This window comes from Kryptolebias marmoratus, linkage group LG7 (assembly GCF_001649575.2).
Source record: "Kryptolebias marmoratus isolate JLee-2015 linkage group LG7, ASM164957v2, whole genome shotgun sequence".
NCBI classification, from domain to species: Eukaryota; Metazoa; Chordata; class Actinopteri; order Cyprinodontiformes; family Rivulidae; genus Kryptolebias; species Kryptolebias marmoratus.
The window spans coordinates 23523061-23537180 of record NC_051436.1 but is presented as its reverse complement, the minus strand read 5'-3'; the positions used below and the strand labels follow the sequence as shown (position 1 = coordinate 23537180).

The 14120-nt window shown below is 38.0% G+C and overlaps 1 protein-coding gene across 1 annotated transcript in view; it reads right to left on the bottom strand.

Annotated features, from left to right (window-relative positions):
• col4a6 (collagen, type IV, alpha 6) overlaps positions 1 to 14120 on the bottom strand; it is a 254724-nt gene that overhangs the window by 133898 nt on the left and 106706 nt on the right. The window contains exon 3 of the mRNA XM_037976748.1: positions 12948 to 13025. Coding sequence (XP_037832676.1) covers positions 12948 to 13025 — 78 coding nt within the window. The remainder of the gene's footprint in view (positions 1 to 12947; positions 13026 to 14120) is intronic.

Below are 14120 nucleotides of genomic sequence, written 5' to 3'. Positions count from 1 at the left end.
AGTCATAAAAAATATAGGAAAAAGTCACTAAATATCTGACATGCATCCATACACAATAATAAAGTTTAAAAGGAAACATTTACGTCGCAACCACAGGGAGAACGGGGCATGTGCTGACTTGCTTTTATCATTTATATTAGGTTTAGAATACAACTCTTCAAATGTTAAAATATTACCTGACTGATCGAATAAGTTCTTCACAGACCAAATATCTTTGTCTAACCAGTTTTGTAGAAATAGAGATTTACGGTTATGTAATACATATCTGCAGTTCCAGATTGGGATATTGTGGTGGCTGAAGTTGTGTTTGTAAATCATTTTCCAGTGAAGTAGCACCTGTTGATGAAACAAAGAAAATTTGTGGGGGAGCTTAAGATCAAAATCACATTTGAGAAGAAATTCAATGCCACCAAATTTTCTAAGAATTTCATTAGGAATAAAAAAACAGAATTTATGTTGGTTTTTTAGATAGTTTCTTAGCCAATTTATTTTGATTGTGCCATTAATACATTCAAAGTCTATTGCTTTAAGGCCTCCTTCACTGTAGTCTTGTATCATTGTCCCTTTTTTAATATAGTGTGTTTTCTTTTTCCAGATGTAGTTAAAATTTGTTTGATTTATAGCTTTAATTGCATTTTTAGGAATCGATAATGAGTAAGCTGGGTAGATGAATCGTGAAATGCATTCCATTTTTGTAAGAAAAGTTCGGCCAGTGATGGAAAAGTCTCTCTGAGCCCAACAGTTTAACTTTGTTTTGCTTCTCTCCAGGTTGACCTAGATGTTAAGTTTAGTTAAAGGGTCCATATCTTTAGTTATATATATGCCTAAGTATTTGACAGTAGTTTTGACAGGAATGTTGTGAATGGTTGATTGATTAGAGTTATGAATTGGTAATAATTCACATTTATTGCGATTTAATTTTAATCCAGATGCTTTAGAAAAAGATTCCATTGTGTCAAAAATCTTAGGAAGTTGATCATAGGTTTTCATAAATATTGCTGTATCATCAGCCAGTTGGCTGATTGTTATTTGTTTCCCAAGTACTGTTAGTTTTTCAAAATGTGACTGCTTGATGAGAATAGAGAGCATCTCTGCAGCCATAATGAACAGTAGGGGTGAAACTGGACAGCCTTGTTTGATGCCTCTGTTAATTAAAAATCTTGGACATGTACCATGTGGTAGTATAATTGAACTGTTTGTATCCTTGTAAATTAATTTAATTATATTTAAAAATTGTTTACCAAAACCAAAGAGTTCTAAGGTCCTGAAAATAAATTTGTGTTCGATCGTGTCAAAAGCTTTAAAGAAATCTAATAATAGGATAAATCTGCCATCTTCAATTAGATAATTATAATCCAGTAAGTCAAATATAAGCCTAATATTGTTATGTATCGAACGCCCTTTAATAAATCCGGATTGTGTATCTGAAATGATATCAGTAATACCACTTTTAAGTCTATTTGCATATATGTGTGTAAGTATTTTATAGTCATAGTTTAAAAGAGTTATGGGACGGAGGTTATCAATTAATTTTGGATCCTTGCCAGGTTTAGGGATTAAGGTTAGGATTCCTTGTTTCATTGTAGTTGGTAAAGTAAATTTGGTGGAGATTTCCTTTAGCATATTGAATATTAAATCTTTTAAATGAGTCCAGAAATGTTTATAAAAATTACACGTTAGGCCATCTGATCCAGGGGATTTGTCTAAAGCTAAACAAGTCAAGGCTTTTTCTACTTCTTCCATTCAAATCTCTGCATCACAAACATTTTTGAAACACTCGTCTACAGTTGGAATCTGCTCTTTGATGGACTTAAAGAGAGCCTCAGCATCTGTATGAGAGTAAGAAGAGGAGTACAGCTGGCTATAGAAATGGAAGATTGCCTTTGATATTTTAACAGGATCAGTACATTCCTGACCATCAATTAACAGCTTTTTTATTGCATTTCACTCCTGTCTCCTTTTTTCAAGTCTACAGAAATACACCGAGCTTCTTTCTCCCTCTTCTATCCATTTATCTCTTGACCGAATGTAGGCTCCCTTGCCTTGTTAATATAGATATTGTCTAATGAGGAGTGTAAAAGAAATAATTTTTGTTTGTCATTCTCATTTAGCAAGGATTTATTACAGACATCATGGATTTCTTTTACAATATCAGTCTCTATTTGTTTACTGGTTTGGCTTAGTTTTTTACTGTAAGAGATGGAGATTTGACGTATTTTATATTTTAAGTATTGCCATTTTTCACTATAATTTAATATTGATGAATCTTTGTTTATATTATCAATTGTTTTTTTTATCTCCTGGCAGAAAAGGTCCTGTTTACCATAAAGATTTTTAATGTGTTCACTCTGCAGAAAATAGCTACTTAGTGTTTATGCTAGATGCAGAAAAAAAACATGACCAACATGGGCAAAGAAAGTGGTTGCTTTGGGATTTGAAAGCTGATTTTCGATGAGAAAAAAAGGTGGGAGCTTACACTGCTAGGCCAACAACACCATCTCAATGGTTGTCTACTGAAGTCATGCTAAATCCACCACTTCAGTCCTCAGGTTGCCTTTCAATTTCTTACAAGTTACAGGAGAAATGCATGTGCAATGTTATTTGTTATAGATGCTGATGGCTGTGGGCAGGAGGGATCTCTTGTAGTGGTCTGTCTTACAGCTGATCTGAAGAAGCTTCTGACTGAAGACACTCTGTTGTTGCATCTGTTGGTGTATATTTGTTGGGTTAAATGTAGGGATTAGTCTGAGTGTTAGATCCTGCGAGCCAGCTGTATGTTTTTAGGCATGATGGTGACCCTCTTGGCATGGATGGAGCCCAGGTTGGTGTCCTCAACGAGCACCACCAGGTGAGCTTCACTGGCCTCCTGCAAAGCCATGACGGCCAAGCTCTTGAAGCGCATGTCGGTCTAGAAGTTCTGGTGATCCCCTGGACTAAGCGTTAGAAGGGCAGCTTCTGAATGAGGAGCTCGGTGGACTTTTGGTAGTGGCAGATCTCCCTGAGAGCCACGGTATCAGGCTTGTAGTAATGAGGCTTCTTCACTCCACTGGTGGCCAGGGCATTCTTGTGGGCGGCTTTGGTGGCGAGCTGCTTCATGGGAGTTTTACCTCAAGTGGAGTTACAGGGGTCTGCTTGGTTCTGGCCATGATAGCATTCTTCAAGGTTTCTCTGTAGATATATGGGCTGTAGCTGAGGTATTATTTGAACCTTAGATATGTTAATCATCTGCAACCTGTTGTAGAAATAACACCTTGTTGTTATGGTTACTCATCATAACAAATGTCCAAACACAAAAAGGTTTCAGTAAAAATCCTTCCAGTTGCACACATGCACAGCATCCAATACCAGAGAAAATATTCATTAAAAAAGGGATTTACATCCATGCAACCACCTTGAGCGGTACAATTCTAGAAAAATTCTCTAAAATGTGTGACATATTTTTGGTGATGGTGAACTTTTGCAAAATAGCTACTCACTGGAAACAAATCATTTAAAGCTGAACTGAAGTGTTTTGAAGCCAACATGAGTTGAAAGAAAATCATAAAAAATGCTTATTGTAAAATAAAAAAAAATCAAAATCACACAATTTTTTTAAAAAATACCGAACATTGAAGAAATCCCTCAGGTGTTTTTGGCTTTTTCCTTGACCCCCCTGGCGTGTGATGTTCACAGAGCCACTGAGGTTCACGAGGATGCAGTAGTTCATCAGTGAGTGAATGAATACCAGTACAATATAGTTCAGTACATTGGAATTAATTGTTTAGGCCAGCCAGAAAATACCACTAGAATTTCATTTTTTCATTTTTTGACCTCCCAAAACATTAAAACCTTCCTCACATTTGGATTCATAAGGTCAGATGTGGGAATTACAGTCAAAACTTTGGTTCGAACCATTTTAAAGGGGAGCACTGCTCCGACCCTCATTAATGGGGTGGACTGGCTTCAAGCCAAAAAATAGGACCTTTTGTCAGCAGCAGTCCTAACTATTTTTAATTTTAAAAGAAAGGCAAATGGAGAGGAGGACATCGCCACAGAGAAGTAGACAAGAAACAGGAAATTTTACTTTAAACGTCACATGAACGCATGATGTCATTAAAGGGTATAAGCTGCCTACATGTTTGTATTATTCTCTGCTATTTGTTTTGTGTGCTGTTTCTTGTTCTTACCTGCCTTAGAACAACAGATGAAAATTAGCTGTTGTGCGAACTCTGGCATATTTATATTGATGCTTACTGCTGACATGTTGATTAATATGCATTGTCCTAATTTAAAATGAATTAATTAGTTAAATATTTAATACGGCAACAGCCTGAAATCAGTTTGTGATTCAGAGCAGTTTGTTAATGATGAAAAATTATAGACATGATTGACATGTGTCATTAAACAAATGTCATAGTCTGAAACTACTACTGACTAGTTAACTCTGGTGCGAGAGGTCATAAACCCTACTTACAAGTGCACTTACGTTTTTTACGAGTTAGCATCTGGTTAGCATCGAGTTAGTATCTGGTTAGCTTCACGTTAGCAAGGTTAGGTCTCTCCTGGCATCTTTATGTTGATTTGCATTGTTGTGTACTGATGTCATGACAATAATCTGGGGGTAATCGGTTCTCACCATTCCATGTTCCCAACTCAGACATGCATGTTGTTTTGTTGGCCATGACGGTCTTGTGAATCTGAAGAGTTTTCATCTGATTACAGAGATCTAGCAATCAGTTCAGGTTCATACTGGTAAGGTTGGATATCAATTACTCCTGTGAAGTCTTCTGACATTTCTTCAAATTTAAAAAAGGCTTTTTCTTCCATTTCCACTAGTAAACAACCGGTCCATAGCAGTGTTCTTGGCTAGCCAGGGCACAGTGCAAGTCATGAATCCATGACAGTAACTCCACCCCACTAATCACCCATTTTAGAAATTATTGACTAAAATGTTAAAAACAAGTTCTTTAAGTTTTAGGTCATAAAAATGGGTCCCTGGAATGGTGTGTGGATGTGTTTGCCTAAATAACATTCATGAAATGTCAATTTTTTGAGATTTAATTTTAGTTCCGCTTTAAGCTAGCAGTAGAAAATAAAACATTAAACAGTCAAAGGAAATGAATACAGGTCTGAGGAATTAAATCCAGGTCTCCCCTATGAATGGCAGGATGTCTAACAATAGTACTAACGCACCAAGATTGAAGGTTGGGCTTACTTGAGGGTATTTCTTCATGCTATCTCCACGACGGGGGGGCATAATATAAAAAAAAACAAATATATAATTTTGCCTAAATAAATTATGGTTTTGCTTTTTGTTTGTTATATTGCTTAAAAATATAGATTCCTCAAATGATTTATGGGGGGTAGAGGAAATCTCTGTTTTTCCAAAACTGAGACCCACTCGGGATTTATGCTCATGTATATACCAAATTATAACTTGTGCATAAAATTACGCTCCTACTTATTACTCACAATGTCCTGACCAGTACTAGCAAAATGGCTAAATAAAAGGTGAAAGGAGGAAAAATAATAATATCGGTCAAAAAATAGTTGTGTATTAACCAGTGAAAGTTCCACTAAGATACTGGTCAAGATTATCCAGGCATGATTACACGTGTTACTGGGCAGGCAAAAACATAAAGGTTTACCCTGAAGGATCAACAGAAAAACCTTTATACTCCATCACTTCCTCTGTCAAATTTGTGATATGTCTTGTGCTTTGTAAAAACATTTAGTGCCAAAAGATGTCTTGCAGACAGAACTGCTACATGACATAACTTTTTTTTCCAACAGTTAAAACATGTATGGCCATGTGAAATTTTATATTCATTTGATCCATAATAGTATTTTCTGATGTATGACAGAAAAATAGAGATTTATTCTGGTCCAGAGCAAACTTATCAAGAGAAGAAGTAGAGAAGAATAACTGACTGAATTGTGATTGACTTATAATTTGCATCTCTGAGACTTTACCTGTGTTAAACACCTATGAATGAAAATACACCTAACATCTAACTTCACCAACGTCTAAATATAAAAGTAAAACTGAAAAGAGACAAATAAGCACCTTAGCACTAAAGGAACTCCTAACAATAACAGTTAAAGGTGACAGAGATGTGGTTGTGTAATTTAGGCACCAACAGGAGGCTTGGACAGAGCTGGGTAGTATTACCTGATCCATATCATTTACCTACAGGTACCTGAGTGTAATGGGGCACTCATCCCTCTGTTATTTAGCTAAAATGGATGCATAGAAGGCAGGCAGTAAGTGTAGGCTTCTGTGTCAGACAGTAATTGATGTTTGGATACAGGCTGAAAGGGCCTGAACTACAGCATGAAGCTTACACTTAGTCTGCTTTTAGTCTGGTTTTAAGTAAAGACAGAAATATATCATATGTCTAATGATTTTTAAATGTTATACCTTTCACATCAGAAATAGAGGCATAATCAGTGATGGCCATTTCTGATATGGAAACTCAAGATTTTAGAAGTATAAGACAGCAATAAGAGCAGAAAACAAAACTATCTTTAAACTAAACTAAACTATAGAAATCATGAAGTTTTCAATTATTTTAGTATGTTTAACTGGATGGGGAATAATAGTTGTTAATACAGTGAAAATACTATATTCTTTACTGATCACATCTAGAGCCTAAAAGCCAAAACCCAGGGCTATAAAATCAATAATTCAAATAAAAAGGCACAATAATATTCAAGAATGACAGAGTACAGAATAGTAAATGTTTTATTACAATGGTTATCAGGTGTGTCCTTGTATTCTTCATTTAAAGCCCTGTCAACACGGAAATGCTATCTTTCCAAATCAATCTTTTCTTTGTAAACCCAACATCATTTCTAGAAATGTTTTTTATCCACATGGAAACACAGAAAACAACCCAAAGAAATTATAAGTTTGTTGTGTTTAATCTGTCAAACTGCACATGTGATATTTCTATTTCTTAAACATTTAAGCTTTTTATCTTTGAAGTTGTGAATATTGTTAAGGAAAATTTGCAATACACTGTTACCTTTTTTAATAATACAACTCTCATTGTGGTTTATTATAGTTACTCAACCTCCAGGCTCTTGTCATTGTTATGATCTTCGATTGGCCTCATTCATACGTTTAAACATAAAATAGGTGTTCTTGCTTCTTGTTTAGCTAATTAATACTTTGTATTGTAGATGATCAATCAGCCACACGTGTCAGGATTTGGGGTTTTGTTTGGTTTGTTCTTTGAGTTTCTTTTGGGGTTATTGTTTCTTCTATTTTATTTTTTAGTTGTCTGGATTTTGTTTAGTCCTTGTTCTTTGTGTCTTTGTTTCTTGTCATTTTCCACTTGTTCTCAATCAGCACTTGTTTATCTGTCACGCCCATCTACACCTGCCCACAATTGTAATTACTCACCTGTGCCCACTTCTCATAATTATCCTCTGTCTTTAAAACCCAGTCATCTCCTCCACTTACTTGCTGGTTCATTGTTTTGTTGTGTCATGGTTGTCTTGCTCTTGGCTTTGTTCTTTGGATTTAGTTTATGTTTTGTATTGCTGCTTCGTTAGCTTTTTGTTTTTGTTCTCTTTTATTTTAATAAACTTGTTTCTTTTTTAAGATAAGTATGTGCTCTGGGTTCACCTCTTTCTCCCCCACACCTGACAACAGGCTACACAAATCCTGGCTATCCTGGAAATTCTGAGTAACTAGTAAAACAGTTAACTAAGTGAGATACTTGTTTGTTTAAAATGGACTTTGTTGATTAACTACATATTAAAGTTCTAAACTCTGTCATGGTAAATGGAAAGTGCCCCATGCATACATTCTGCCCCAAGCCTAAGAACTTACAATTAGTCTGATTATGAGACTTGTTCTTCACATATTCACACATGGAGTTAATGATGGAAGATAGCTCCATGTCTGATCTTGATAAAACTCATAAGATCATTGAAGGCCTTCTTGTTCAACTTTCAGATGTTCTTCAACATCTTTGTCCTGAAGCGCCACTCACAGGATACATACAGTTATTAGACTCTGCATTTGGTACTGTTGCAGATGGGGAAGAACTGGTGTGGTTTATGAACACACTACAAGACCCTGGAGAGAGACCTTCTGCCTACTTGTATCACCTACAGGTATCCTTGAACCTTGCAGATTGAAGAGGAGGAGCACAGCCCAGAGATTTTGAGAAACACTCCCTTCAGGATGTCAGTGAAACAGACTGCAATACAAAAACTAATTCAGAATCCAGCAGCCTAAAAAAAATAAAGAAATGGGTTGAAGTGAATTTTAACTCATGAAACAGAACAAAACTGTTCTTTCTAAAAGAGATCAAGCCAAGAAACACAAAATTCAAAAACCTGATCATGCGACCAGAGCCTCTAAACCAGGGGTCTCCAATCTTGGTCCTTGAGGGCCACTACCCTGCATGTGTTACTTGTTTCCCTGCTCCAACACACCTGATTCAGTGGTCAAATTACCTCTTCATGTTCTGCAGAAGCCTGTTAATCACCCATTGATTCAAATCAGGTTTAGTGCCCAGTTGAGCTGGGCCCCTTGGTGTCTTATTTAAAGCAGACCATTTCTAACTTCGGTTTTAATATAGACACTGATCTTAAATTACATCGCCAGGTTGGAACAGTGGTCAAGTCCAATTTTTATCACCTTAGGCAGCTGGCAAAGATAAAGCCAGTTCTTTTAAAACAGCAATTCATGCCTTCATTACAACTCGGCTCAATTACTGTAACACTCTTTACCTTGGAGTCAACCAGTCCTCCCTCATGCGTCTCCAGTTGGTCCAGAACGCTGCTGCTCAGCTTTTAGCCTGAGTTGGGAGGAGGGAGCACATCACTCCTATTCTGGGTTCTCTACACTTGCTGCCTGTGCATTTTAGAGATCATTTTAAGATTATTTTATTTGTTTTTAAAAGTCTACATGGTCTTGCCCCATCCTACCTCTCTGAGCTGCTTCATCCATATTCTCCTGGTCGTTGCCTCAGTATGACTTTATGCCTTATGTAGTGCATAAAGTCATTACATGTTTCAGAACATGCTTCCAGGCAGACAGGTTGTGGAACATTAAGAACAGAATCAATCATTTTAAACATCACACGTGGAATATTTTGAAGGGACACAATAATGTTGGACAGATGTCCCCTTTTAGCATCTTTAAAAGTGCTTTGGAATGAAACCTGCAGTTTATCCTTTTCCATCTCCGTTCCATTCTGTGACATTCCTGTCTGACAGCACGAGCCTTGTCATTAAACCATGGCTCAGCTTTGGCTTTAGACTGCATGATTTTCATAGGGGTCACAGTGTCCAGAATAATCTTGCAGGATACATCCAACAAGGAAGTTAATTGCTCTGTATCCAAGTCAAAAGGAACACTGAATTGCTCAAAGGCAGCAGAAAACTGACTAGCACTAAAAAGGTTAATAACTCAATGGCAACAAACAGGAGCACATGTTTTAACTGTGGCACAGAATAGAGCAACATTAAATAAAACAGGCATATGATCAGAGATAGCATTTTCACCTATTTCAAGATCAGTCACAGACAAGCCATGAGAAAGGACAAGGTCCAATGTGTGTCCATGTTCATGTGTGGGACCAGTCACCCACTGCATGAGGTTAAAAGAGTCAATGAGGCTATAAAAGTCCTTCACCAGCGGCTTCGTAGGACAACACACATGAATATTAAAATCCCCAAATACAAGGACACAATCATAGTCGGTCATTATTCCTGACAAAAAATCAGAAAAGTCACTTAAAAAGTCCTTGTTATATTTCGGAGGGCGATAGACGACAGCACACAGCACAAGATCAGAACAACTCACCTCGAATAAAGTCACCTCAAAGCTTGAGGGTGAAGGTGACCTACATTTAAAGTGCTTCTTGTAAACAACCGCCGTTCCTCCATCGCATCTGAAAGTCTGAGTGGAGCTTAAATATGAACACCCAGTTCCACAAAAGCACTGGAATCACCAGCCTCAATCCAGGTCTCCGTTATTCAAAGGAAATCCAGCCTGCTGGAGGTGATGAATTCCTTCAGGATGACAGTTTTGTTTGCCAGAGATCTGGCATTCACCAGGCTGAACCTGGCGGGAGCTGTTGTTGTTCTCCGTTTATTTAGTTTTGTTTGGACCTTGCATTTGGGATCTTTAAGTTATGTATTATTATTATTATTATTATTCCATGGTTTCTTTTGTTAGTTCAGTCGCCTGTTTTATCATAGTTCTGTTTATTTTCTGTATTCTAGTTTTGCTTTATTATTCCCTGTGTGTTCTTAGTGTTAAGTGTAGTCTTCTCCTTTTGTATTTTTAGTTTGTTTTCCCCTTGCTCGTGTTTCCTGTTTCCTTGTGCGCTCTTCCTCATCTCCTGTGTCCTCTCTCCCCTCACCTGTGTCTTGTCAGTAATCAGCCCTGGTCCTTTGTCTCCCTCTTGTATTTTAGCAGTCCTTTTCCTTCCTTCTGTGCTCCTTCGTCTGTTTTGTTACCCTGTTCATGTCTAGACTTTGTCGTATTGTCAAGTCCATTTTTGTTATGTGTATTGTATTTTGTTATTTTTGGATTAAATCAATTGCCACCTTGCCATCCTGCATTTGGGTCCTTCTCCCACGCCTATCATGACACCTGCAGCCCGCAGTTCGGCAGACTGAGGAACCCAGGTTAGTGTCCTCAAACTTCGCAGGTTAGCTCCATGCTGACGGATCCAAGAGAAGCACGGGAGGCGTGAGCAAGGGTGCACATCCAGGCCGGTGACAAACACCAGACAGCTGTCGATGGGATCCAGAAGATGCCACGGCCCAGAGGAAAACAATAATTCATTCCTTACCAAGGAAATGGGAGTAGATCACGACAGGCAAATTTTAAGTTTCACCAGCGGCCCACTGCACTCACCGCGGCGATGGTGGGGGCGAGAAAGGATGAGTTGGAACTCTCAAAAGGTGTGGGAGCAAAATTTTATGGCCACTATAGTCAACTACACCTAAATTTTAACTTTTAAAATGTCTTTTCACAAACCAATGAGTGACATATAAGACATTCTTGTCTTCAATACATCCTATGGTTTTCTGATCTTAATTTTTGACCACTTTCTTACATATGCATAGGTTTTATATATAACTGCTCAATTTTTTCTTTTATCGTTTTGGTTTGGATGCTTGAAAATACCATTGTGACGGTAAAACTTTACAAAAGTCTCTGTTGTACTACTTGTGCTGTTGGTGCGGTGGTGGCACAGGAGGTAGGGGGGGTCTGTCCTGTAATCGGAGGGTTGCTGGTTCGAGCCTGTTAGGGTTTTTACATTATCAGCCTTTGTGCTCATGTGGAACACTGCCTACGTGAGAGACCAAGGTCAGACAGCGGGCCGGCGGGCGCCACACCATCTGGCTCTCCCAAACAGTGATGTGTTATGTGTTTTTGCTATGATCAGAATTGGCCTTGGCTTGCTCAGATCAACCCCTTTTTTCTTCTTATTTCTTCTTCCTTTAAATAAAGAGAAAGCCCAAGTGGAGGGGGAGAACTTCCTGGACAGCACGCCATTAGGAGCTGTTGTGGAATCTCTCCTCTTTGCGAAGGCCTTCACAAAAAGACAACAAGCCTCTCCGGTGTGATTTTTCCTTAGCAGGTTAAATAAATAAAAACCCTGACAGAGCCCCTGCTCTGGCTGTCAGCCGTTGTGTCCTTGGGCAAGACACTTCACCCTCCTTGCCTACTGGTGGTGGTCAGAGGGCTCGGTGGCTGCCGGTGTGACGGCAGCCCCACTTCTGTCAGCCCGCCCCAGGGCTGACAGAATGTAGCTTACCTCCATCAGTGTGTGATGTGAATGTGAGGATGAATGGGTGAATGACTGTAAAGTGCTTTGGGGTCCTTGGACTAGATAAAGCACACTGCAAGCCATTTAATGAATGCTCCACTACTGCAGAATATGAACTGTGTCAGATGAATCTGATATAATCTGTTTCACTGTAATTGATAGATAGAAAGAAACTCATCCTTTCACAGTTTACAGTGTTCAGCTCTCTGACCTGATGGTGATGCTTTTACATTTTCAGGTGCTTATTTTTGTGATAGGAGCGGTTTTGACTCAGAAAACATCCAAAAAAAAGGTTCTGTTAACTGTGAGTTGTAGTTGTAAATGACCTGTGTCAGTCATCCTGTTAGGTGCTTTGGAAGCACAAACAGCTGACATGTGGAAGGAAGGTATGTGCACATAACTGCAAGGGCAGCTGGGTGCGTTCAAATATTGCACAACCATTCAACAAGAACCATATTACCTCCCATTCTGCCAACATTTGTTTGGATAATATTGGTACTCGTTGTTATTTTCATGGTAACAATGACAAGAAAATGACTTTTTTGCCTTTAGCCACACATCTGATTTGTCTCCATGAGAAACCCTAATGCAGTCAATAGATAAGAACTGTTGGAATATGTACTCCACAAACTAATACAGACCCCACGCTCAAATGTGTCAGCGGTAAGATATGTATCTGTCTGGTGGTAATGGATAAGACTGTAAGTCTCGAGGTCCTGGATTATTAGCAAGATACATACAAAACTGTGTACTGCAAGTTTTAAATGGCAAACAAGACATTAACAAACAGAAGAAACATTAACCATTTATCATGGAAGTTTATGATGCAATTTACAGTGAAAACTTCAAAAACTTAGTTTAAACTAGATTGACATCTTGATTGTTTGTTATTCTGTAATTAGTGGGATGAAGTATACAGAGATAAAATAATATGATGTGTGTAAAAAATCCAACTGCCACATATTTTTGCCTATGTTTGCTTAATTTCATAATACATGGATTTGGGATTTCAACGATTTTGGAAAATACACTGAATCATTAAAGAATGAATGTGTTGTTTCTGAAGTCTATATTTATTTAATTATCCTAATTAAAAATTGAAAACAGTTGTGTTTTAAATATGGAGACTACATGGTGACTTTCAGAGTTATTGTTACTCACCCTGCTGCCTTTCTCTGGGAAGCACTTACACCCTCCACTGCAGTCCAGGCCTCCACATGGCTCATCAGACTTGACACCCTGCAGGAAGGCAATAATGAGAGAGATTAGAAGAAAAAGGGAATCCACTTTGTGTTCTTCTTTGCAGCAAGACACTTGTTGTCAGACTTTCCTTACGATTCATAATCTAATAGGAGTCAAGGGATCACAGAGCAATGAGTAATATCAGAGAATATTCTTGCAGCAGCAACTTGCAAGTTGTAGAATTAAAACAAAATAAAAAGACTATTTCATACTGAACATATTCAGTCTGTCAACTGACCAAACTTGTTATTTTTCCTAGAAATAACATGTGCATTTAGGTTCTTCATTCCATTCATCGTCTTCATCTTATTTGTAATGCATTGATCTGTTGTTCCTTTTCTTTCCCAATATAATCAAGAATGACAGCTGACCCAAGGCAGTTACATTATTGCAGTTTTAATAGAGTGGGTGCTGGAAGAGTGTTCATTTTGCTCAGCCAGTCATTGTACAGTTATATATGTGTCAGGATTTGGGTTTTGTTTTTTGTTTAGGTTTCTTTTGTATTTAGACTGGATCAGACTGCAGGTTTACTTGTGGTTCCTAAAGTGTCTACAAGTAGAATGGGATGCAGAACTTTCAGTTATCAAGCTCCTCTCTTGTGGAACCAACTTCCAGTAGACAGGCTGACACCATGTCTACTTTTAAGACTAGGCTTAGGCTTTACTTGCTCTACTGTAATTATTTATATCATTACCATGAACCTCATCCAGTCGAAGCAGATGGCTGCTCGTCCTGAGCCTAATTCTGCTAAAGGTTTCATACTATTAAAAGGGAGTTTTTCCTTTCCACTGTTGCTAATGTGCTGCTCAGGAGATGGGAGACTGTGACAAACTGAAGATTCAGCACAACCTGCTGGCTTCCTTAGATAGATTACTTTTACTAATTGGCTTTTTATAATGCATGTGAATGTTTTTGTACAGTGCCCTGAGATTACTTATGTTGTAAATTGAGATTATATATACATATATATATATATATATATATATATATATATATATATATATAAAAATTCCCTTCTCACCCTCCGCGGGTGGTCTTTGTTTCATCCTCTGAGCTCGGGTCCTCTACCAGAGGCCTGGGAGCTTGAGGGTT